Below are 24,021 nucleotides of genomic sequence, written 5' to 3'. Positions count from 1 at the left end.
GGTATTAGAAAGCACCTGTTGGTTTTCATTAAGTGGGTTGCGTGGGAATTCACGAGAATTAGACATGTATTCAAGAGAATGGACTTACATTGATATTATCATCTTTTTGAGTGAGAGAGACTTCCAGATCTTTCTGAGACTTCTCAAAGGATTTGATTTGCTCACTGAGCTCAGCATGGGATTTATTCAAGTCTTTGATTTCCTGCTGTAACTGAAAAGTTAAAACACATGAATTTCCAAAAGTTAGGGCTTTTGCACTGGAGACATCAGGCCCATGTGAAGGAGACAGGTTAGCATGGAGCCACGCCGCCCTTTGGCCTGTCACAATGGGCGAAGGCCTTGGTGAAGGGCGAAGGGAGAGAGTCTCCAACCCTCAGAACTGCAGTGGGAACTGAAAGCTGTCAAAAAGCTGATCCAGTTTACTGTAGCCTTCAAAACTGCAGCCAATTCCAGTAACTCACTTCCAGTGGGAATAGTAGGGTACAGTAAACAATCTCAGTCTCCCAGACTCCAGATCATGCAATTTTCCCTTGGTCAGTGAAGCCGAAACGGCCTAAACGAATTCTCCAATTTAAAAGCAAATCCACCGCCCCCTTGAGGCTACTCAAGTTAATAACTGGCTGGTGTTCGCCAAGACAAAGACCAAACACTCGGCTAGCTCTAAGACACTGTACAAAAGAACAGAAAATCCAGAGCAGATGCAGAACAAGCAGATGTACCCAATTTGGGGAGCACAGTGTACACTTGGCATACCTCAGAACAGAATCCTGCATACATACTTTATTTCCTTAAAACCAGACCTGAGAAAAGATACTCAGGAGGCAAAGATATTCGTTCTCTAGTTTACACAACCTATGGCGTTCACTTTTCTTTACCTGGTCTTTCTTCTTCTTAAGTTTGGCGTTTTCTTCTTGAACCCGGTGGCATTCACACTTCACCTTCTCTTCACTGAGTTTAGCTTCATTAAGGGCAATTTGAACCTAAGACAAAACACTCCTATTGGTGAATTAATTCCAAAGGAAAAAAAAAGTCACACTTTCCAAATGAGAAATCAGATAGTTTTTGGTTTTTTGCATATTTTAGCACACATAAGTATTTGCTCCTCAATAAAACTAAGACATCGGATTAGTATCTTGCATGAAGTGTAGGCAGCTTTACCTCTGAAAGTTCTGAGGCGTTCATTGCAATAACATCCTTTAACTTCTCTAAAGAGATCTTGTTTTCCAATATCTGCCACGTGGAAAAAGAACACAAAAAAGTATGTTAGGACTTCAGTAGAAACACTGGGATATATGCTAAAAGAGAAGAGCCGACCCCTACATCTCAAGTAAAAGCCAATGATCAAGCCTCAGCCTACAAGAAAAGTCAAGAATGTAAAGGGAGCCTGGCTGGCGTGGCTCAGCGGTTGAGCATCGACCTAGGTCGCCACTGGATTCCCGGTCAGGGCACCTGCCCAGGTTGCAGGCTCGATTCTGCAGGGGGCGTGCAGGAGGCAGCCAATCAATGACTATCTCATCACTGATGTTTCTATCTCTCTCTCCCTCTCCCCTCCTCTCCCTGGTGTCAATAAAGACATATTTAAAAAAGAAAAAAAAAAGAATGTAAAGCAATGAGGAAAAGAGAAAATAATTGGAGGCATAAGTGTTCCGTGCCGCCCCCCACCTTCCTGGCTGAGATGATGTGGCAGATGACCAGACAGAAAGGTGAAAGCAAGGAAAATGAAGACACTTTCAAGCAACCCAGTTCAGATCAATGGCTTTTCCCAGCGGTAGAGGAAAACAATCCTGAGGTCACTTTAAAAATTCTCTTGCCTGAACCAAAGCTGGTTGGACGTGAGAAGAGACAAATCTCACATACCAAAGACTTCCAAATAAACCATGAAGATACTGTACCGCCTCCCCAGGGAGGCAGAGCACACTGTTCGCCCTTTAACTGTGGGGTGTGCACAGTGACAGCATGCAAAGGGCGGAGAAGGGCGACTTACAGTGGAGAAGCCTCAGCTCAGGCAGGTGATCGAGCTTAACTGGATGTGCGCGATACACGGGAACCCTCTCTCCTATCGTTGCCACTTTTATTTCACTCTAAAACTGTCCTAATATTAGAAGTTTATTTTTATAAAAGAACCACGCACAAAACAAAACACAAAACAAAGTACTAGAACTGTTCTACTGGGCTAGTCTCTTAGTTGCTCTGTATGTTTTGGGGGCTGAGCCAAGAGATATGAAAATTACCCAGGGCTGAAGACAGAAACCCTTCCTAGGACCATAAAAATAACTGGTATTAGCACCTGAAATTCCTTAAAAGAGGGCAGAAGTAGGTTCAACTTCCCTGATTCCTGGTCTTACTTACTCTAGTTACAAGGTGGGAAAATGCACAGTCCAACTCACCCAATCTACAAAATAGTTTGGAAATCAAAACAGTTTGAAATCCAAATTACGGTGACACCTAGCAGCAAAACTCTTACCAAGTCCTCATTCTTGGCATTCTGTTCTCTCTCAGATTCTAACATAAGACGCAGGTTGTTAGCCGTATCATTCAGATTTTCCTTCACTTCTTCCAGTTCCTTGATTTTATCCTATAGAAAAAAGATACCAAGATTAATAGTAACTACTCAGTATTTTCCTTTTGTCTACAGAATGTAATCTCAAAATGATCAGGGGTTTTTACCTTATATTTCACTGCTTCATCAGAGAGAATCATATTTTTTTTTTTGGTTTCTTGAACATGTTTCTTTGATTCCTTGATCTGTTTAAGTAAGGCATTCACAATACAGAAATATGAATTAGAGTGCTATCAACACTTTCCCCATTAGGTGATCCCTTAGAAAAGAAAGTAGTACTTCACACATAGGATGACTGCTTCAAACTTGGAAGGTTTAGAGGAAATAATGGAATTTTAAAATATGATTTAAAAACAGCATGCTAACTATAAGACAGGAGGTAGGAAATAATTCAAGCGGGAACCATAGAGGGAAAACTAAAAGATTTATACCTTCTGTTCATAATTTGACAATTTTTGTGCAAGGTCTGCATTTTCTTTCTTGAGCATCTGCAACTTCTCAGAAATTTGCTGTTCAGTGACTAAAAAGGGGTGGAAATTCATAATGTGATTATGATTACTAGATAAAATGCAATTACCCAATCAATGTACTAGCAACCAAGACATGTTATCTTGCACTACGAGGGAAGAGAACTTCTTAGCACAACGATCAGCCTTTAAAAAGCAATCTGTAGTTATGAGCTATAAAGGTGTAACAATATTAAAATTTAAGAAAAATAATAATAAGAGCCTTTATTTCAATTAAAATTATTTCAGAGATAGGAAATACAGTAAAATATTTTAGTTTGATATCCTTTCTTTCATGAAGCACCTTTCTTTGCAGAAACTGGGATCATTTCAAATATACATCACTTGGGAAGAGAAACAGACAGAAAGTAAGGCATATTGATTTGCATCTCTTATTCCTCAAATTATCTACTTAAATATATATACTGTATTGATTAAACCATTAGCACAGGAACACCGTTCACATGAAATAAATCTATATTACATCAACATTTAGTCAATCTGCCCCACATCAAATCAATCATCTTCTCCCTCCTCCCACAGTTTGTTCCACCACATCCCCTATCTCAGTGGGGAGCACTGCCATCTAATCTGTCATCTAAGCTAGCAAACAGGGTTAGTGAGATGTTCAGGAGTTAATAAGTCAATCAGACATCAGGGGTCACTATATCTACTTCTAGCTTGTAAAACTCACATCAAAACCAGTAATGAGGAAACAGTACAAATAACAAAACCAGCCTAAATATTTACCTTGGTATACATGACTCTTTACCTAAAAGAGAGAAAATAAAATTAAATTTGATGTTGAAAGTTTTTATTATTGGGAAATTATAGTTCTAATACAATAGTCAACTCGTAACTACAAGAAAATTTAGTAATAGTTGGTTCAGCCTAGTGAGCCATAAAAAAGGTTAAAAAGCATTTCAAATTTAATTGGTAGTGACACTTCATAGTTTCTGATAGATAAAAGCAATAAGGCAAACACCTCATTTTGCAACAAAAGGTACATTTATGTATCTATTAAATGAGCACCAAGCTTATTAAATAAGCCCCTAACTTTAAAAATGAAAATGGATTTTCATATTAAATATACTAACAATTTGACAACCCCAAATAGCTAGAACGAGGGCTAGAAACAATGATTGTTCAAAAGACAAAATTAAATGCATTATCTCTGTACTAAGATATGGCTCTTCCTCCCACCAGAAAACATCTCGGAAATCCTATTCCAAGTAGCCTACTGGCTGAATTTAGAGGTCTAATAAGCTAGATCATCTGATTTTTCTAAACCCCTGAAAAGAACGGTCATAAACCAGAAGGGAAAGGAGACTGCTGCAGGAAAATGCACGAACAACAAGACAGCTCACACCTAAGTCCTCTCCTTAAGATGGCACTTAATTATAGGATAATAAAATCTAAACAATACTCAAAAAAAAAAAAAAAAAAGTGCTACTAAATGTCTTTGTACCCAAAATTTCTCTTTCAAATGTTATAAGTGGTGACGGAATACTCAGATCAGCCCACAAATGATCCATGAGACCTTAATATTATTACAGTACCACTTATACTAATGTTATAGGAAAGTGCATTCAGGGTTCCTACAAGGAAAGAAATGACTCTCTTAAATGACACAGCCTTGCTAATGAGAGAGTTTAAGCTTCCTATGCCCCCCTTTCACCCAAATCAGCAGCAGGAGAAAGCAGCAAGAAGCAGGCAAGTGAGAGTAGGGCCCAAGGTTCCCAAAGTCAAATGCTGAGGCTGAGAAGCAGCAGTTAGGACGTAGAGCCTGCATCCCTGTGAAAATCTGAACAGGTGCTAGGGATTTTAAGGTGGGAGAAACAAGAGTGGGGAATAGAAAACATTTTCCATTTTCCCCTTCCATTCACCTTTTCTCTTCTCTCTTTTTTTTTTTATTTGAGGAAAACACCCATAAGGTTAGAGGAGTCTTCACAGGAAGCCACGCAAAAGACCCTTTTAAAAGTGATTTTACAATCACTTGTGCAAGGAGAGAAAGTTTGTTAACAGTGATATGCCTGCTAAAATTAAGAAATCAGAAAAAGAATCCTGAATTACCTTAAAGGTTAGTGTAGATTACATGCACTAATTTGTGTTCATGTTAGGAAGTGAAAAACAAACAAAACAGCCAGTGGTTATAAAACGGTCCTTGTATTTATAAGTCAAGGTAGAAGTTAACCTATTTTACTCACAGCAAGGATGGTTCTCCAGAAGAAAACGACAAATGAAATAATTCCCAAGAAGGCAGTGATAAGTACGGGCTTCCAAGGCAGTCCATAAAAATCAGGCCCGGGCTGAACATCAGTAGGCAACGTAGAAAGTAGCTGAAACAGAAATATTAGAAATAATGGGAAACCATAAAAAATTTTACAATAGAGCAGCCACAAAGAATTATCGACAGACATTCTAGAACCACCACCACTATCAGATAACTACCCCCTCAAAAATCTTCAGTAGCTTCCGCTGCTTCTCTAAAGATCAAGTACTGGCAGCCTCACATTTCTTGTTTGCACTGAAATGTTTTTCAAACGTTATGACTCCAAATGTCTTTCAGCTGTGCATCTATTTCCAGTGTGCAATACCACAGGCCATGGCTCGAATCCCTCTGGATCACACACTCCTAAGTTGATTTTTATGACTTAAAAGGCCACAGAAAGCAAAAAAAAACCTGAAATACTACAGAAGTCACCAACTTCTACGGCTGCAAATAAAACCAAAGGCGGTAATAAAATAACACAAATAATGCGCTTTCTCCCCTAAGACCGTACATCTTAATTCTATTCCCCTCTTCCATAAAAAGACAGGCGGTTCAGACAGCTGTTAGCTGGTCTCGACTTCTCTGAACTTAGCTGCCCCCTATCGATTTCCATGCCTTCCTGTTGAAACGCTTCCTCGGAGCATTTCCACCAGCCCCGTGCCTGCTCCTACCTACACCGGGGCGCTGCCCTCGCCAGGCCCACGGGTAACTGTCAGAGCGGCCCCGCCCCGCAGCAGCGCCCGGGTCACCGGAGGAGGGAGGGCCGCGGGGGCGTGACGGTCGCAGCTGGGGTAAGGGTCGCAAGCGGAAAGCGACGCTGCCGGTGCTCAATCAAAAAGGGCTCCATCGAGAAGTGAGGCCGGGACGACACCTCCTCACACCCGCCCCCCGGCCTCCTAGAGCAGCCCCGCGGCGCCCCGCCTGCCTCGGCCCCACGCACTCCGTCTCCCCCGCGCCCCGCCAGCCGCCGCTCGGGGCGCCCGCTCCAGTCAGAGCTCGTCCGCCCGCCCGCCCGCCTGCCGCGGCTGGGGTCCCTCCCGGGAACGGGGCGTCACCTCCAGGAGCCTGGCTAGGAGGGCTGCGTAGAGCACCGACAGCGGTTCCAGCAGCTCCGAGGGCCCCGGGGAAGCAGGGACGGAAGGCACCGTGGCAGGTACCGAGTCCATGGCGTGCGGCCGGACGAGCGGAGGCGACGCTTCCCCGAGTGACAGCGCTGGACCCCCCCGTCTCCCGTCACCGTTTCCTCCTTCGCTGCGGAAAAGGACCCGAGACGTCTCGGGCGGACGCCGCGAATGAACTTCGCCTTCCCCCGCCGCCGGCACTGACACTGACACTTCCCGGCCCGCACCTTCCGTAAACACGTCATCAGAGCCTGCCCCGGGGCGGGCGGACGTCAACGTGCGTACGGAGGCCCGGCCCGCGGTGGGCGGGGCCACGGCGGGAGGAACCAATGGCCGGGCGCGGCGGGGGGGGAGCGGCGCGAACAGACCTGCGCGGAAGGAACCAAGGCCGGGGCTGCGCGGGGAGGAAGGAGGCGCACCTGCCTCGGCGACCGGGAGCGACGGCGCGACGAGGAGGAGGCCCCAGAGCGAGGCGGCGGGGGATGCGCGGCCTCGAGCCGGACCCCGCGACACGGGACACCAGACCCCTGTCGTCGCTCCCGCTCCCGCCCCCGCCGCCGGGCCACAGCTCGGACTGGGCGGCTCCCCCCGGGCGAGGCCTCCCTTCCACGCGCCTCGGGGCCCGGCCGGCTCCGGGCGCCCTCCCTGAGCCCCACCGGCTCCCACCGGCTCCCCTTCCTGCGGACGCCCCTCAAAAAGCCGCATTCTAAGGACTCCTGTCATCGCGCCCATGCCGGTGGGCTCAGCTCGGGGTCCCACACTGGGTGGTGACGGGACTTACGGAGAGAGACAAGGATTTATGAGGAAACCGGGGACGTGAGCCTGGAGGAAAACCACGTTGGGCACATCCTGAGAGGTATGTCTCTGGGTTGGATATAAAGCCAGTTCGGAAGGGCAAGCAGGGAAATCCCGAAAAAGGAGAGGCCCGGAGGGGGTGGGACTCGAGGTGAAGGCGGCTCTGTGACTAGAAGCGCGGTCCCGGCCCCAAAATGCGACCCGCAGCGCTGGGAGCTCGGGATGCAAGTCAAGTCAGTTGGGGAAAATGACTTTCTAATACGTGGTGCTGGCACAACCAAATAAACCATATAGAAAATGATAAAACGGTCTTTTTCCCACTCTTCGTAAGGAGAAATTCTAAATGGATCGGAAACCTGAATGTAAAAATAAGACGTACTGGGGAAAATAGGGGTGAATTTCTCGATGCAGAATGGGGGGGGGGGAGAGGCAAAACCTTCCCAATTACGTCTTAAAAATCCAAGGGAAAAGATTTGTAAAACATGGTTCCTTAAAAGTAAAAAACCTGTCGAGCCCCTGCACACACACACACACGAAAATGCAAAATAAGTTAAGTTTGACCGTGACCACCTGAGAAAAAAAATACTTGTAACATATATAAGACAGAGGGTTCATATTCCTCAAGCATAAAGAAACCTCACAAATAAATAGAGAAGAAAACGGCCGGCAAACCCATAGACAAATGGGCCGAAAAATGAGCAGCCAGTCCTCGGGAAAAGAAACAGGAACAGCTGAGAAGCATATGGAAACGCGTTCCACCTCGCTCATAGTAAACCTACACTGAGAAGCCATTTCTCACGTACACTGGCGAGATCTAAACACTTGACAACATACCCTGTTGGTGAGACAACGGTGGGCAAGCAGGCGTCCTCATACATTGCTGTCTGTCATATCAAATGAAACGACCCCTGTGAATGGGAATTTGGCAGCATCTCCCAAAACGACCTGTGTATTTACCTACCGATACAACATTCCCACTTCTAAAGCTCCATCTCAAAGACAAAGGCGATGTAACAACAAATGTTGAAAAAGCACACACATGCTTTGGAAGACAGGTTGCTCACACTAGGAGCACCTGGTGCCCCGACTTTGTAACTACTTGTCGGGCTGTAGGACAGGAAATTACTGCAACTCGCCAGCAGTCGGGCTTGCTGCCCTTTACGGTCTCGTCTGACCACGAGCTTTCATTAACTGTTGATCTCGGAGGCTGGCATCCGAGGTCATTTTCCCAATCAAGTCAGCAGGCACCCCTTTATTCCCCAGCCCCGTCAAATAATTATCTATGCTTACCTGGCACATCACAAAACCTGTTTCATGTATTTTCCATTTTCCTACATACTTGATATGGCCTTTTCTTAAGCCTTTCAGAAATCAGAATTATGCTTCATACCTCCTGGAATCTTTTATTCCTGGCACAATATTTGGTACATATTGGGGCCATCAAAATGCTTTGACAGTACCTTTCAAGTCAATGTTACTTTATAACCCTGCACCCTTTTCTCTTGCCATTCATGTCTGTGTCTTCTCCCACCTTCCCCCAAGCAGGGACTGTATCGTATGTCACATTTGTGTCCCCCAGCCCTGGATTAGAACAGGGCTCTGTTGAGTATCTATAAATAAGTGAATAAAGATTCCCTCCCACATCTGGAGGCTGTTAAGGTTTGGAAGTGACAATGATACATTCTGATCATCAAATTTGAACTCTGAGACTCCCTTAATCACTGAAAATTTTGTTATTCTACCTCACAGGTCACATGCACCTTCACCCAGGTTGCTGCACCACAATGACCATGGGAAAAACTGAAAGCCAGTTTGGTTTTCCCTCCATCCTTCCCACCTTGGTGGCCTTTCTCCTGAATTCCTCAGGTATTCAATGTCTTTATACTGCCCTCTGACCATCCAAATGAGAAGCAGGTAGGAGATGATGCCTAGAAAATGCCAGGAACTTCACCAGATACTTTATATTATTAACTCATGTAATTATTAAAAAACTGGAGTAGGTATGATCATTTTAAACATGAGGAAGCTGATTTTCAAAGTTTAGTAATTTGTTCATGCTTCTAAATGATGTACCTGGGATTTGAAACCAGATTGTCCTGGCTCAAAAACCATGCATTTTACCAAACAAAAAAAAACCCTCTTTCCTACACAAGTCTTGAAATAACAGAACCTAGAGGAAAAATATTTTTGTTGGAGAAGATACTTTCTCTATAGTTCCATGTAATTTACCAAGAAAAACCACCCAATTTCAACAAACACCACAAGGGGGAGCTAAGACCTAAAAATCGTAGGTAAACTAGACAGATTGAATGTCTCATTTGGATCATGACTTCCTGTAGAAAGATAAATCTGAATAAATATTCTACCTGAAGTGATTCTTTCTAAGAAACAAATCTGAGCATACCCCTTTCCTGCTAAAAACTTCAAAGGATCCCTATCCCTAACAGTCTAACCCACCATGATATACAAATTCCTTTAGCCCATCTCCCTCCTACTCTGCACTTGAACGACACCAACAAAGCTTCCCTGGCTCCCTGAAATAACCTTTTCTTTATGCCTCCATCTCCTTAAACGTGTTATTTCTTCTGACTGCATAACACCCTCCCCCCAGCCTTTCTGTTCAACAACACACTACACATCAAACTCCCATTGGTACTTCAACTCTGCCCAAAACATCTCTCAGCCCATCTTTCTGACCTTCTCTGACCCTCCTCCCACCACAATGAATGAATTTATTCAACACAGTATTTTACCAGCTGATACATACTCCTCTTTCTGCCTGTGTGATATAGTGTGTTCAAGTGCATGTCTTCATCTCCTTGCTGGACTGCAAGGCCCTGGAGGGGAAGGACCATGTTTTACAGCTGTGTAGATGCCCAGCTCTGGCACACAGCAGATCCAACGCAAGTGCCACACTGAACTAAGACCCATCAACGCCAGGTACCTGTGGCTTGTTTCAGAAGCCATCTTCAAAGAATCAGGAGTAATATCCATAAAGACATTTTTGAGGTTTTCACCTCATGCTCAAAATCAACTTAACTGTAATAATCAACATTCTATTGGAAGAAACTGTATGTCAAACTTACCGTCTTAGTTAAATAAAACATGAACGAGTATATCAAGAGAACTGCATTTTCCAAAGGCGTAACACTGGCTGGCTCTTCCGCATGTACTTCTAGCTGCTTTTTTCCATCAACAGCACTGTCAGGAGTGCTTTCTGTTACAAATATCCCTAAAATTGAAGGAAGGGAAGGAATATTTTATTTCAGGCTTTAGAATAAGAATTGTTTCTCTTCTCTTAAAATATTGACTGCCCACTAAATAGTAGGCCCTGTGCCTGAATCCATGGCTCTCTTAAAGACAATTATATAGAGGAAAAAAATTGCAGAATTCCCATTAGAGTCATCATACCCTTCAATTATAAATGAACGTATCTCCAACACACTCTCCCCCTCTTCAAATTAGCTACATTCCTCTCCCCGCTGTGACTTCTCCTATACGTTGCAGGGGGTTAGAGAGACCAGCCTAGGGCTGCCAGGCCTTGCGGTATCACAGGGGAAAGCTATACCTAGGCTTCTAAACCATAACCTTTTAAACACAAAAACAGTAATGATGTCCTGTCACCATTATGATAGACAAAATAACACAATCAGCTGTTCTTCTGATTTCCTGGTAAAATGAGTGAGCTATACAAAAGTTAGAAAGCTGTTGACACCATTATTGGGGTTGCATTTTTAAAAATTTCGTTTTAAAACAATTTTGTCAATTCAAACAAAATGAGTTGCTCTCCTGCTAGATGTTCACTGTGCTCTGAGATTCAGTTACTATTCACAAGTGTCTGTCTACATTGCACCGCCCCTTATGGCAACGTTCTGTTTTGTTTCCTATACTCTTCCAGTATAATGATACCTGGATATAAATATCCCTTCCCTGTTTATAAAAAAGTTTTTTACCATGTCCAGGTAGCATATTAACAAAAGAACTGAGCTACACTGTGTTCTGCTTTGGGGGAGGCTAGGTGGGGGAGGGGACACTGAATTTGTGAGTTTGGGAGCAGTGGTTCTTAAACTTTCACTCTCAACCAATCATGATTTCCTGGAGGGCTTGTTAAACTCAGATTGCTGTTCTCCACCCTCAGAGTTTCTGATGCAGCTGGCCTAGTTGAAAACTGTTTTAGAGCATAAGGCTTTAAAAGTACATTTTAGTTCAAATTTGCATAAGCTAATGCTAGTGGTCATTGGTGTGTGGGTTAGTTACAGTCATTGGCCTGTGTCCTATGATTGATCTCCACATGTCTTAACTCCTGCTTGTCTCTGTTAGTTCTAGGATTTCTTATTTTCAAAATTTGTTGTACGTGTATTATACTCCCCTCTATTTCCTGTCTGTAGCAACAAATCTCCTAGAAGGTCTTTACAACATGCCTCCACTTTGTAGGGCTGCCAGCTTTACCTGGGTGTGCATCTTTCTCAGTATCCGGCTTCTGTGACTCTTCTGAGACACCCGTGTTACCAGTCATGGGTTGATCCACGTGGCTGGGCTCCTCAGGAACCTGCATTCTAAGATCTTCTGTGTTCTCTTGTGGAAAATCATCCTCCAGCAGTGGCTGTATCTCTGAAGGAAAGAAGAATGCATTTCGCTGGCAAAGCTCGCTGACTCCCCATTAAACTCCTCCCACTGAGCAGCATCCCCACCTGCAGCTCCAGGGCACCTCCCCACTGCCCTCTGCCAGCTGGCAGCTCCTGGAGGGCAAGTGCACAGGGAAATAAGAGTTCCCAATGCTTTTATCTCACTTCAGATATGGCTAACCTACATCATAAAAATCACAAAGAAACCCTTCTTCCAAAGTGTTTCATAAATAAATGTATTTCCAGTAGGGACCTCAAAAACCTAACTTCCTTTGGCCCACACAGATAAATGTGCAAGGGAATCCCAGTCAAGAGCAAAACTAGGAAATGTCTCTTCTACATAGAAATGACATGAACTTTTTCATACATGAGCATGTCTGTCTCAGAGCAGCACAAAGAAGGCATCACATACAAAGGCAGCTCGCTTTCAAATACTTTCAAAGCACCTCTAATAGCAAAAAAAGAACACACTTCCGTCCCTAAGAGGCTCAGGGCATAGCCCAATGTGACCCACAGTAGAGATGAGTTTCATTCAAACCTCGTAATTTACCCTGAAAATTCAAATTTTACATTCTAATCCATGTATCTCTGCTTTCATGAAATGCAAAGATGGTCCCTGGCCCAGATGCTCAGGAAAATTGGCACTCTGGGGAGCCATATTTATCCTGTGCCTTCATGTCTACCTGATGTTCCTCCAAATACCCTCAGTTTAAAAAGCATGTGGACAGAAGAGAGCAGGGAACTCATTTTGTTAGGACATTTGCTCATGGTCAATTCAACCACTATTTACTGATTGGCTTCCATGTGTCAGGCACCGAGTTAGAATTCTCTGCATCCTGGTTCAATGCTTCACCAATCAGAATGCAAGCACCCCAGGGCCCAGCAGAACTGAACTGACCTAGGTGAATGCTCCAAGGAGGCAGAAAGAACCTGACATCCACACAGTATGGAAGCTGGGAGAATGAAGAACCTCCGACAAGGCATCGGTTGAGTGTTAGGCCAATCTTTGCTCCGACAACAGTTATTTTATGATTAAGAAACTGTGTTCGTGCCCAGCCGGCGTGGCTCAGCGGTTGAACATCAACCTAGGATCCAGGAGATCCCGGTTCAATTCCCGGTCAGGGCACATGCCCAGTTGCGGGCTCAATCCCCAGTGGAGGGCGTGCAGGAAGCAGCCAATCAGTGACTCTCATCACTGATGTTTCTCTCTCTCTCCCTCCCTTCCTCTCTCTGAAATCAATAAAGATTTTTTTTTTTTTTTAAAGTGTTCGCAAAAGCGCTTTTCATAATTTTACATGAAACTTGTACTTTTTGTTACCAGGTCTATTTTGTGCATCTTTTTCTCGTTTGTCTTTTCATAAAGTTCCCTTTTCAAAATGCTGCCATTCTCAACTGTTCTAAGGAGAAAACAGGGTAAGAAATCCTTATCCGTGCCTGAAAGAAGGTAGGAAGGGACATGTGGACATCACTGTGCTGCCTCTTGCCTCTAGACACACTGTAAACTGTGGACAGCGCTTGACAAATAAGGTATAAGGCAGCCCTCCTGCTGGCCCCACCCACGTTTCTCAAGGCCACTGGCAGGTACTTTACCTTCTGCTGGGCCCTCCCAGCCATCCTCAGGAAGCTGTGTCGCTGCCGGTGGCCCAGTCTCCTCCCCTGTGGAGTATGTGTACCGGACAAAATAGATCAGGTCTTGAACATCTTCCAGTACTGCAGCCTCTTCCAATATGTTTTTTTCCTTCATCCCCAAATCCCTGTGTTCGGCTGCACGAGTATCTAGCATCTTCTCTGCGACGCTCAAAATCTGTGCCTCAGACACACGGAAGACCTTGTCCAGGACTTTCTCCACGTTATAGGGCAGGCTCTCCTGCTGGGCTGACTTCAGCTTTTGTGACATGTCCTGGAACATGGCTTCCAGCTCGTAGACATCAAAGTACTTCTGGAACCGCTGCCAAGACTGCTGTTCTTTAAAGAAGCTGCTTATTATGGGCAGGTCCTCCCTGGGGGCACTGAGCCCTGGCTTTGCAGTCATATACGCAGACCAGTGGAGCAGATCACCTGCATGTTCCTCGGAAGCAGCCCCGGGGCTCTGTGTGTCCATGAACTTCTCTTTGCCCTCCTGGTCTGCTTCTGAGAGCTCTACTCCAGGCTCCTCCACGAGCCCTGAGGCCTTCAGGTGCTCCTCAGCATTGTCTTCTTTAAGATGGCCAGGATCTTTACTCTGAAACACTTCACCCAGCTCTGGAGCCTGATCTTTTCCCTTGTCAGGAACGTCACTTCCTTCAGATGGTCTCTGTGCTTTGTCCTGTGCAGGAGGGCTGTCTTCTTTCTCTACCACCAGAACCCCAGGTTCCTTGCCTAGCGAGCCCACCCCGTTGCCCTCAGTTTCATTTTTCCTTTCGGTTTCCAAAACATTACTAGTTTTTTCTTTGTCTTCTTCAGTTTCTACACTGGCACTCAAGAGGCCTAAAAGTCCTCTTCCAGGGACTTGTGGATTAGCACCTATCTGCCTGTCCTGCATCTCAGGGCTTTTTTCTTTAGACTGTTTTGCACTTAGAGCATTTTCATCAGCCAGCAGTTCTTCGGAGGTGGAATTGCCATCCTCTGCCTCTGCTTTCTCAGTCTGGAAACCCGGCACCTCTGCACCATCAGTTTGGCCTGCTGTTTCTGCTTCCGGAGTGCCCAGCTGTGGGTGAAAAAAACCCTCATCTACAGTGTCCCCTGTGACCTCTTCCTCAGGCAGCCTTGTCTTTTCCTTCACTTGCTGATTAACTGCAGCAGCCACATTTCTTTCTTGCTGTCCGGACACATTTCTTCCCAGAACGGGACCCTCATCTTCCAGCTCTGTTGACAAACCCATTTCATCAGGAGAGGAGAGCCTAGGTTGATTTTGAGTTTGAAGATGCTGTTCCTCCTTAAATTCCTCACTTGGATGCTCCACTGCAAGCGTGTGTTGCTCTGGTTCATTTACTGCAACACCCACTCCGTTCTCCACACCATCTTTGGATGTGTTCTGCTGATTGTCCCTCGAGAGCGGGGTAACACCCCCGGCTTCCTGTTCGATTGTCCCTTCCTTCCCATCATTCCCTACAGCTCTGTGTTCCCATCCGCCCTCTGAGCCACCTTCCGAAATCTGCCCTCCAGGCTTCTCTTCGGGGACCACTCCTTTTGAGATATGGACAGCTGCTCCTTTTAGATCATTTTCTTTGCTATCAAAGGCTGATCCCGATGTTTCTTTACCCTTTTCAGTAGCTGGCAAAGAGCTGAGGTCACTGCTTGGAGTAGATCCGTGCAGAGTCTTGTCTTCTTTCCTTTCACCCTCTACTCCTTTCTCACCCTGCACCAGGTCCCCTTTGGATTCCTCAACTGTCCTCCCTTTTCCGTGAATGTGAAATTCTGTGTCCATTTCTGGGTTTCTGTCACTATTTGTTTTAGGAACTTCTACAGTCAAAGGACCACCTTCCACCTTTTCAGGGTCAATATCATCTGTTGCTGACCGTGGTTTCCTCCATTTGCCGTCTGGGACTAATCCATCCTCATCTTCCTTTTCTCCCACGGAATCAGGAGTCTCGAAATCCACGCCTGTCTGTCCCTCACCTTCTGTGACAGGATCCTCCCAAGCTGTTAGGACAGTTTTAGCATCCTCTCTGATGCCGAGGGGCTGAGTTCCCTCCAACTCATCTTCCTCACGTGAATCCTGCTCTTTATCTGTTGAATACTTCCCAACTTCAGGGTCCACTGGCATTTTCAAATCCCCTGCATCCGTAAAGGTCAGTAATGGCAGCTCATCAAAGCTTTCTTCACCCTCCTCCTCCCCTCCCTTCCCAACCACATAGTACTCAGCATCTAATTCCTCATCAAAATCATCTTCTAATGAAGTAACGAGTCTGGTCGTCTCATCATCAGACACAAGTGCATCTGCGGTTGAGCCAAATTTGGTTTTCAAGTCCAGGGTCATTTCTTTTTTCAAAAGTTTATAAGCATCAGTCTTCTCCTGTTCGTTTGAGAGCTGAGAGCTATTGCTGGTTTTGTTTTCACTGTCTGGTATGTTTAATTTATCTTGAAGCATTTCTTCAGAAGGTTCAGGTGAAGATCGCTCTCCCTGAGGGTGATTTCTTTGGCTGTGTACATGGAGGGGGTTCTTCTGAGCCTCATGTCTTTCCTTGAGTTCCTTAGTGTTTTCTGAGAAAATGCCTTCTCCTTCCTCTGAGGTGGCTTGCACTGAATCAGGTTCAGGGTCACTTTCTTTAGTTACTTCAGGAGGTTTTTCCACATGCTGAGAAGTTTTTTCTATAGCTTTCTCAGAATCTCTAGTTGCAGAATTGGATAATTCCAAAAATCCTAAAAGTTCTTCTACATTATAGTTATCAAAATCGTCTCTTCCCCCATCAAAGCAAACAAAATCGGTCTCCTGTAAGGGAAAGAAAGACATTAGTGTGCCGCTAGCCACATGTCCACAAGAGCAAACTCTTACCCATGCTAATGACAGGGATAGCCTCAAACTCATGCTTGCCTCTAGAGGGGCTTTTGTGCCAGCCTCAGGCAATGAGTGTTCTTGGGTAGCCGGGAGATAGGAGGCCGGAACCCCCTTTTCCCTGGCTTTCTGCTTTCCTGAGGACAGACTTCCATCTGCGGAACATTCCTGGCTTCCCTTCATTCTCTCTTTCCCAGGGGAGGAATGATTCATGTGGCTGGTGAGTTGCCCTGCACCATCCCTGTTTTCTATTTGGGATGAGCTGGAAGGAGACACATCCTCTCTCCTCTATGCTGTCAGTTTTACAAGGACAGTTCCCCTGGGGAGAGCCCCCCTTCCCTAGCCCTACCTCTGGCTGTGCTTGTCCGTCTTATTCTAGACTGTAATGTTTGAAAGCCCATTAGATCTGCACACTTCAGCCGTGTTTGCCAAAAAGCTTTATAAATAAATAATGAGGCCATTTTAGTCTCCATCTGCCTGACTCCTGGGTCTCTCAATTTGTTCTGAGCACAAATGGGGGTAAGTGGGGTGTCACTGATTGGGTCTCCCAACTTCCAACATCTGTACCCGATGTTCTGGGAATTCACCACGTTATAATACAAGACCATCCAGCTCCTCTGCCAGCCTGCTTTCTAGGCTGAACTTCTCTGCTGACCCAGCTAGAAACAGTAGAATCCCCTTGCTGTCAGGCTCTAAGTTTGCACAGATTTGGGGCTCATATTTTCCTTGGATTAGAAAAGACAAACCAGCTCAAGAATTATCTTATTGAAATACAGGTGCACAGAAGTAAAAATTTAAAGAAACAAAGACTGGTGTCCAAGGGGCTGCGCTTAATTATTACCACGAGTATAACTTGAAAACAAGATTCAGGCCCAGCCAGTGTGGCAAAGTGGTTGAACATCAACCCATGCACCAAGAGGTCAGGGCACATGCCCGGGGTGCAGGCTCGATCCCCAGCAGGGGGCATGCAGGAGGCGGCCAATTGATGTTTCTCTCTCCCTCTCCCTTTTTCTCTAAAAAAAATCAATAAAAACATATCTATATAAAAAGAAAGAAGACAAGATTCAGTAGAGATATACCCTAGCTATATCCGGATCCTTGGTGTCATTAAAATCTGCTTTCAGGACTGTCTGTAAATCTGTATTCTTCTTTTCCTCCCTTAAAAACCCCATTGACATGAAAGGGGCCACAGACAGAGGGAAAAGTTAAGTAACCAACAAAGATCATTTTCTTCTCCTAACTAAACTTTCACATTACTCTGGGGAGACCTTACCAGTATGGTATGGATAAATGATTTCCTTTTTTCATCGCATGCATTTCTAAGCCATTTTCTTAACAGTGAGGGGAGCATGCAATGGGAGGTGCGAGGAGAAGGCAGAACCCCAAACAAGTGAAGTTCCTGTGACCAATGGCTGCTTTCTCGCACACGTCCTGGAAGTCTCTTCTTTCAGAGTGAGGACAAATAGGCAATAGGGCTGAATTTATGACCCCTGGGATCATCAAGAAATTTTAATAATAGCGATGGCTCTAGAACGTCATCCGTTCTGCCAGTCTCATCTAAGAAATGCCCTAGGACAGCAGCTAGCATGCTCCGCAGAGACTCCAAAGAGCTGCTCAAAGACTTCTGAATGGAAGTGGGCATCAATTATTATAAATTTTAAAACTCCAGGAATAATGAGCTGAACAAGGATTCCAGGACACAAAATCCTTGTCCTGACAAAGCTATTTTAGGTCAGTGCACCCTAGAGGAATGCTTTATAGAATGTGTAGTAGGTACCTTGTAGATTTGAGCCAGGACCTCATCTGAAACTCTCACATTCCCTTTTCCAAGTCTATAATATAATTACAATCCCTTAAATCACTAAGGGGTCAATAATAAGAAAATCCCTATAAATTTGTGGTTTTGGTCTAGTACGTATATTAGGGTTTCATCAACTTAAACTGATTTCTGTGTACTTAACTGTCTTAACAGCTATTCATTTTGCTTATAAAAAAAATTATTTACCTCAGTTTAACTAAATGCAGAGATACTGAATTCTTAACTTTTTTCTCATGTAAAGCAGCAAAGAAAAATCCTGTGTGAGAGTCCACAGCCTGTATAAGACCTGCTTCAATGTATTAGATAACTATCAGATAATGATACAGTCTCTTAGAAATTCTTTTCAAACTTTTCTTTCTTTTCTATTTTTAAAGGTAGTCTGATTCTACATTAAAATCTGATACACAAATGTTAATTTTTTTTTTACCAAAACACATTCAAAGACTTTCAAAAAGCCAACAAGTCCTTGAATAACATCTTGTTCAATGTCATTTCATTATCAAAGTGATGAGACGCCATAGAAACTTAACTCTTGCTTATGTAAATTAACCTATCGTAAAACTGACTTTGTTATATGTCATTTTGCTTAAAGTTCAAGCTATAGACGACACTGAGAATTAATGTAGTTAACAACTGATGAATTTATAAGCCAAGTATAATTGAGAAACAAACAAACAAAAAAAATCCCCAACTTACATCTGCTGGAATTTGTAGCTCTTTTTTAGTATATTCATGGACTACCTGGATTAAATCCTTTGGAAAATATCCAAATATACGTCCAACCTATATAAAAGAATGGGCAGAAGAAAAAAATACCAATCAAGTTCTGTACAAGAAATATGAGAGAAATGTAAATGAGAGGAAATATAGACAGACAGATAGATGTTATTCCAATAAAAATTAACTATATCATAGTCACTAAAATTAGAGAGATCATTATTCCAATAAAAATTAACTACATAATATTGTAAAGCCAACTTTTCTAAAACCACTCAAGTTTTCTTTCAACATTCAGCTTAATGCTAAACACAGGGCACATAAAGTTAGATTTCTGAGGTAGATAAAAGATCTGCATAAGAGAAGATTGTTGTATATTATATAATTAAAACTATGCAAATCAAAGCTGGTTGGAAACACAATTCCAATAACCTCTCTCAAGAATTTACCTGCACGTCACAGCATTGCTCATAAACCAGAATAAACATCAGCAATGAAAATTAGTAAGTAAAACATATAAAATTTCTGAAATGTATGATCAACACAACAAAAGGCAAACAAATATTTATTGATATTACGGGCTGTACTAGCTTTTTCAAAAACTAGATTTTCAAGTATTTGGGGAGAAAATATAATTCATACTAATCTACACATCAAGCTGGAGTTTTATGCAAAGTAAATCTCTGTAGAAGATGACCCCATTTATCTATGGCACTAACAGCTAAGGTGATACTAAGTGTATCCTCTTGAGAAACATACACTGTCTGTTACTAGCCACAGTCTGAAAGAGAGTGGCAGATCTCTTTCCAGTCATCAAAAAAGGAGACTGACAGGCAGATCAAATGCTCGAAAAGAAAAAAAGGCTATCTTATCACTAACTCCTAAAATATCCCCATTATGAGTGCTCCTGTTTATCTGGCAACTCCCTGAGAGCCAGTATTAGTGGTAGAATAGTGCCTTGGAGATTAGATAAGCCAGGGCAATTAAAATCTGCCACATTGGCATTTCAAGTCTGAAACTCTAAGAAACCAAAAAAGACCACAGGATGGAAACTAAGAAATAGAAGAATCATTTGAAAGCCATGGAGAGAGAGTTTTTAATTTCCTAAAGTATAAGATTCACGAAATGAGAGAGGAGAGAGAGGGAAAATATCCTTTATTTAGAGAGAATCTGGAAAAGGGAAAAAAATCAGAGATCTGTAGAGAAAGGAAATACATTATCTTTGTGTAACCTTTGTCATATAAAACTCCGTATTTTAATACTGGGTGGGATCCTACTGTTCCTTATGACCTGACCCTCCCCCAAATGTTGCAGAATCATGGGCCATCATAACTAGAAGTAATCTTTGTATCTAATTTTGCTTCCATATATCATCCCTGCCAAGGAACTGCTGATTTGATTTGGGGGGGAAAGCAGAATATTGTTTCAAGAGAACAAATTTTGCACAGCAACTATCAAGACAAATGTAAATGCTGCCACCCTGAAAGGAAATATTCGAAAGGAAGCTGGGTTACACGTGGGCCCTTCCATTACAGACCATTTGATTTTACAGGAGCTAAGAGAGTACGTACACACACTAACTGCAATGAAAAGCATGGAAAAAAAGTCACATGAGCAGTGCACACATATGCCTTCCAAACAATGATCAGACAACAAAGATCCCTTCTGGGTGGGTGCTGGGGGCAGTGCTTCCCACAGAAGGCAAGATGCAAGCTGGGCCCCCGAGAGACAGCAGACTTTCTAGGGGTGAATGTTGTGGACAAACGTGTGGAGGTAGAAAAATGCAAGTTGAGTTCACTTATCCAAATGCTCAGACCAGGTTAAAAATGCAGCGTAGGGACATGGAAAAACTCTCTAAGAAATCCCATGTGGTACAACTTGGAAGAAACAGAATAGATTCTTCTTTGTATCGAGCGAGTCAACTGGGATTCTGCCTAAATGCAAGGGTTGCACCCGACCAGTGGGCCTTTCGAGATTCCTCCCTGGGAATCTGGAACGGCCCCAAATCCATCTGTTTTTCCCTAGGGGAGTTCCTCGCATCTTATTTTCTGTCAGTTGTTTGGTGTTCTATTAACATGAAAGCTTTCACAGTTGGGACTGGGTATTTCTCTAAGGACATCAAGGACTCATTTCTTTATTTTTCTTTTTTTCTTTTTTAATATATCTTTATTGATTTCAGAGAGAGGGAAGGAGAGGGAGAGAGAGAGATAGAAACATCAATGATGAGAAAGTCATTGATCGAGCCCGCAACCCGGGCATGTGCCCTGACCAGGAATCGAACCCCGATCGCCTGGATTCTAGGTTGATGCTCAACCGCTGAGCCATGCCCGGCCGGGCGGACTCATTTCTTTCAATAAATCCACTGTTCTCACATCAGACTTTTTTAAAAGGAAAGGACAATCACTCATAAGCCTCCCAACCAGCTCTCTCCCAATGAATCTCCTCATTCAAAACATCAAAGCATGATACAGTCATTGATTTCCATGCCTGGTATCAGGGCATCCAGGGAACTGGATGGAGTCAAGCTGCTGGGGGAACCCCTGGGAGCAAGTACCTGAAAAGAGGGAAAAGGGTGACCTAGACAAGAAAAGCACACAGTGAAGATGACATTTGGCTCTTTTAACAGACTAAGAATGGCATACGTGATTAAGGTGACTTCCCAGAGCTGCCAGGTTTTCACAAATACCAATAATTTAGAAAAAAAGAAATGCACACAAAATCAACTTTCATCGTGAATGCCCGAGACACTATCTTGCTCACAGCTTACAGGAGTAAGTCCCATTGCCCATGGATCCTTCCATTTTAAAGCAACAAAGTTAGGAATTTTCCGGTTGCACTGTTTCAACCTCTACTGTGTGTGGAGCACCCATGGCTGAGGAGGCCTAGAATGTGATGCTGAGGAGCAGTAGCTGAAGCCGCTCAGTTCTATTTCAGAAACCTCTGCTAGGCCCCTCCTCTGTGCCAAGCCTGCTGCCTGCTGGGGACACACAGCAGAGGGCAGGTTAGTGCCATCAAGGACCCCAAGAAAACAGTTATTCAAATCGACAGTGCTAAACAAGCCAGTGCAAAGTCAGAAAGGAAAGTATGTCACTTTCTCTGTCTTTTTCCTGGCAGAATTTGCGTGTGGCTCACCAAGTCTGCAGGTTCTGAGTTGCAGTCCTTTCTTTTTCCTGAATAAATGCTTTTTGGTGATGAAAAAGGAAAAAAGAAAAAAAAAAAAAGGTACGTCTAATTTTTACTTACACTTCCAGCCCAAACTTCAGGCGATGTCCCCGCCAGTTTATAGTAGACATAGATATTGTCGCCTTTTTTAAAATTCACAAAACGACAATCCGGACCTGTAAAATCTTCTAGTGCCTCACCCCGGTACATTAACACTGTATATGAAGAGAGAAAAGAAATAACCAGATATCATGATTCAACTTTCATAGTCTATACTGATGTATCAGGAAATAAAAGAACCTACTGTCAACAACTTTCTCCAGTACTATCTGGAATCAATCACTTCCAAGTCACATGCTCAAAGTGTCTCAAATCTTCAGAGCTTTATCACTTTAAATCATGATACCCCTCTCCAAGGAGAGAGGGGAGAGGGGAACTCTCACTAGCTTTCTTTGTGGATATTGCTGAGAAACAAAAACCAATGTGTCTACCACCACAAAAGGCTGGTCTCAAATAAAACTCTTGGTTCCCTCTCTAACCTTCTAGCCCTCGATCTTTGCTGTTTCATAATCATAAAAAAAGCTTCATTTTGCAACTGGGTAAATTTAAGTGCAGATGCTGACTAGCTTAAGCATGGACACATGTAGAGGTAATAGGGAACTAGAGAGAGCACCTAGGAACCCCCAGGGGATCAATTAACTTGAACTACCCACTAAAAGGCACTATTTTTAAGTGGCTCTAACTGCTACCACCCAGCAGCAGACACTGTTGGTTTCGGTAAACAGTCAGTTTCATTCCTGACCAAGTTGTTTTATCCTTACAATATCTGGATAAATGAATGGGAAAGGATATCACACCCTATATGAGGGATCCAACCAATCACATTACAAGATAGTATTTTCTGAGAGTAAATAGTGTTTACTGTAGCCAGCATTAAGGTTTCAAAACAAGGTTAGAATACCCTCATTTACTTAATTCTATAAACAAAATCAAAGTGGACATCACCTGTGGCAGGGACAAGCAAAACTTGTGAAAATTGTTCAGCAGTTACCTTCAGTCTTAAAATGCAGGACTTAAATCACACCTGATCTAGAAACTGGTAGAAGTATTTTTCTTTCTGCTGGCCAAATACACAGTTTCTGATGTAAGATGAAATGGGCAATAAATGCAATTAAATAGCGGGGGGGGGGGGGTGTGAAATGGAAATAACACTTTTCTAAAAGCCAATTAGCAATACATTAAAATGTATCTTTAAATACATATTTGAGGGGCAGACATTTAGATTTGAAGGGGGTTATTTGGATTTTGAAGCTAAAAATCTCATTATTTTAATACAGGTCAGCATCCTAATTCAGATACAACTGGGCCAGAGTAAAGGTGATGGATGATTTAAGATTGGAATTGGAAACAGCAGTGTTTCTCTTGTTCCCCTGAGAATAGATCGTGGAGGACTTATGACAGTAAATGAGATGACAACAGAACGCATACTGTAGGACAGCTATCTGAAAAGCACATGCCACACAACACAGCCCCAGACCCTCCTTCAGCTGCTTCCTGCTGGGTTCGGTTTCATCTGTTTGGATACATGCCATGTGACTACTTAAGGGCCTTTTCAACACCATGTTGCCTACTGATGTAACTGGTTTTGAGGAACGCAGGTAGGATAGTGCTGGAAAGCAAAGAAGAGCAAACATTTGCCGAAGCCAGCCCTGCTTGCTGATAACCTCGGTTTCCTCTGAGTAAAATAAAGGAAAAAAATCATGAAGTGGCCCAGCTTTTGTAGTGCTTATTTACATGGGCCCTAGGGTTACCTCCAGGAATGGTGTTGCTGTGGTACAAACTTCAAATTATGAAATTTGTTTTTGAACAACACCAATTTCACTAAAAATAGCTAAACCGTAGGCAGATGGCCTATTCAGAAAGAACATTTTCTATACCTTTTGGTTACAATTTATGAGCAACCGTTTTGG

General features: G+C 43.5%; 1 protein-coding gene and 1 long non-coding RNA gene across 8 annotated transcripts in view; one reads left to right on the top strand and one right to left on the bottom strand.

Moving 5' to 3' along the window:
• Positions 1-24,021, bottom strand: part of MIA3 (MIA SH3 domain ER export factor 3) — a 34,158-nt gene that overhangs the window by 8,923 nt on the left and 1,214 nt on the right. For 3 of the 5 annotated variants that reach the window (XM_081124155.1, XM_081124156.1, XM_081124157.1), the window contains exons 2-14: positions 22,133-22,266; positions 18,869-18,955; positions 13,470-16,290; positions 11,704-11,865; positions 10,341-10,486; positions 5,274-5,405; positions 3,817-3,838; positions 2,992-3,080; positions 2,668-2,745; positions 2,465-2,575; positions 1,159-1,230; positions 876-980; positions 89-211 (exon numbers count right to left, since the gene is read on the bottom strand). In XM_081124155.1, coding sequence (XP_080980281.1) covers positions 89-211; positions 876-980; positions 1,159-1,230; positions 2,465-2,575; positions 2,668-2,745; positions 2,992-3,080; positions 3,817-3,838; positions 5,274-5,405; positions 10,341-10,486; positions 11,704-11,865; positions 13,470-16,290; positions 18,869-18,955; positions 22,133-22,266 — 4,082 coding nt within the window. Of the gene's footprint in view, positions 1-88; positions 212-875; positions 981-1,158; positions 1,231-2,464; positions 2,576-2,667; positions 2,746-2,991; positions 3,081-3,816; positions 3,839-5,273; positions 5,406-6,393; positions 6,728-10,340; positions 10,487-11,703; positions 11,866-13,469; positions 16,291-18,868; positions 18,956-22,132; positions 22,267-24,021 lie in introns of those variants that run through there. The other 2 variants (XM_081124158.1, XM_081124159.1) reach the window with 2 other exon arrangements.
• LOC308550394 lies at positions 6,839-23,823 on the top strand. Of its 3 annotated transcripts, XR_013997887.1 has the most exons (4): positions 6,850-7,315; positions 9,004-9,120; positions 22,004-22,111; positions 23,389-23,823. It is a non-coding gene; the product is annotated as an uncharacterized lncRNA (long non-coding RNA). The 3 variants fall into 3 exon arrangements; XR_013997888.1 differs by lacking the exons at positions 22,004-22,111; positions 23,389-23,823 and adding an exon at positions 11,689-13,136 and having other exon boundaries at positions 6,839-7,315; XR_013997889.1 differs by lacking the exons at positions 22,004-22,111; positions 23,389-23,823 and adding an exon at positions 10,047-10,384.

The sequence above is a fragment of the Miniopterus schreibersii genome (assembly GCF_964146895.1).
Source record: "Miniopterus schreibersii genome assembly, chromosome: 21".
NCBI classification, from domain to species: domain Eukaryota; kingdom Metazoa; phylum Chordata; class Mammalia; order Chiroptera; family Miniopteridae; genus Miniopterus; species Miniopterus schreibersii.
This window is presented reverse-complemented; position numbering and strand designations above follow the sequence as displayed.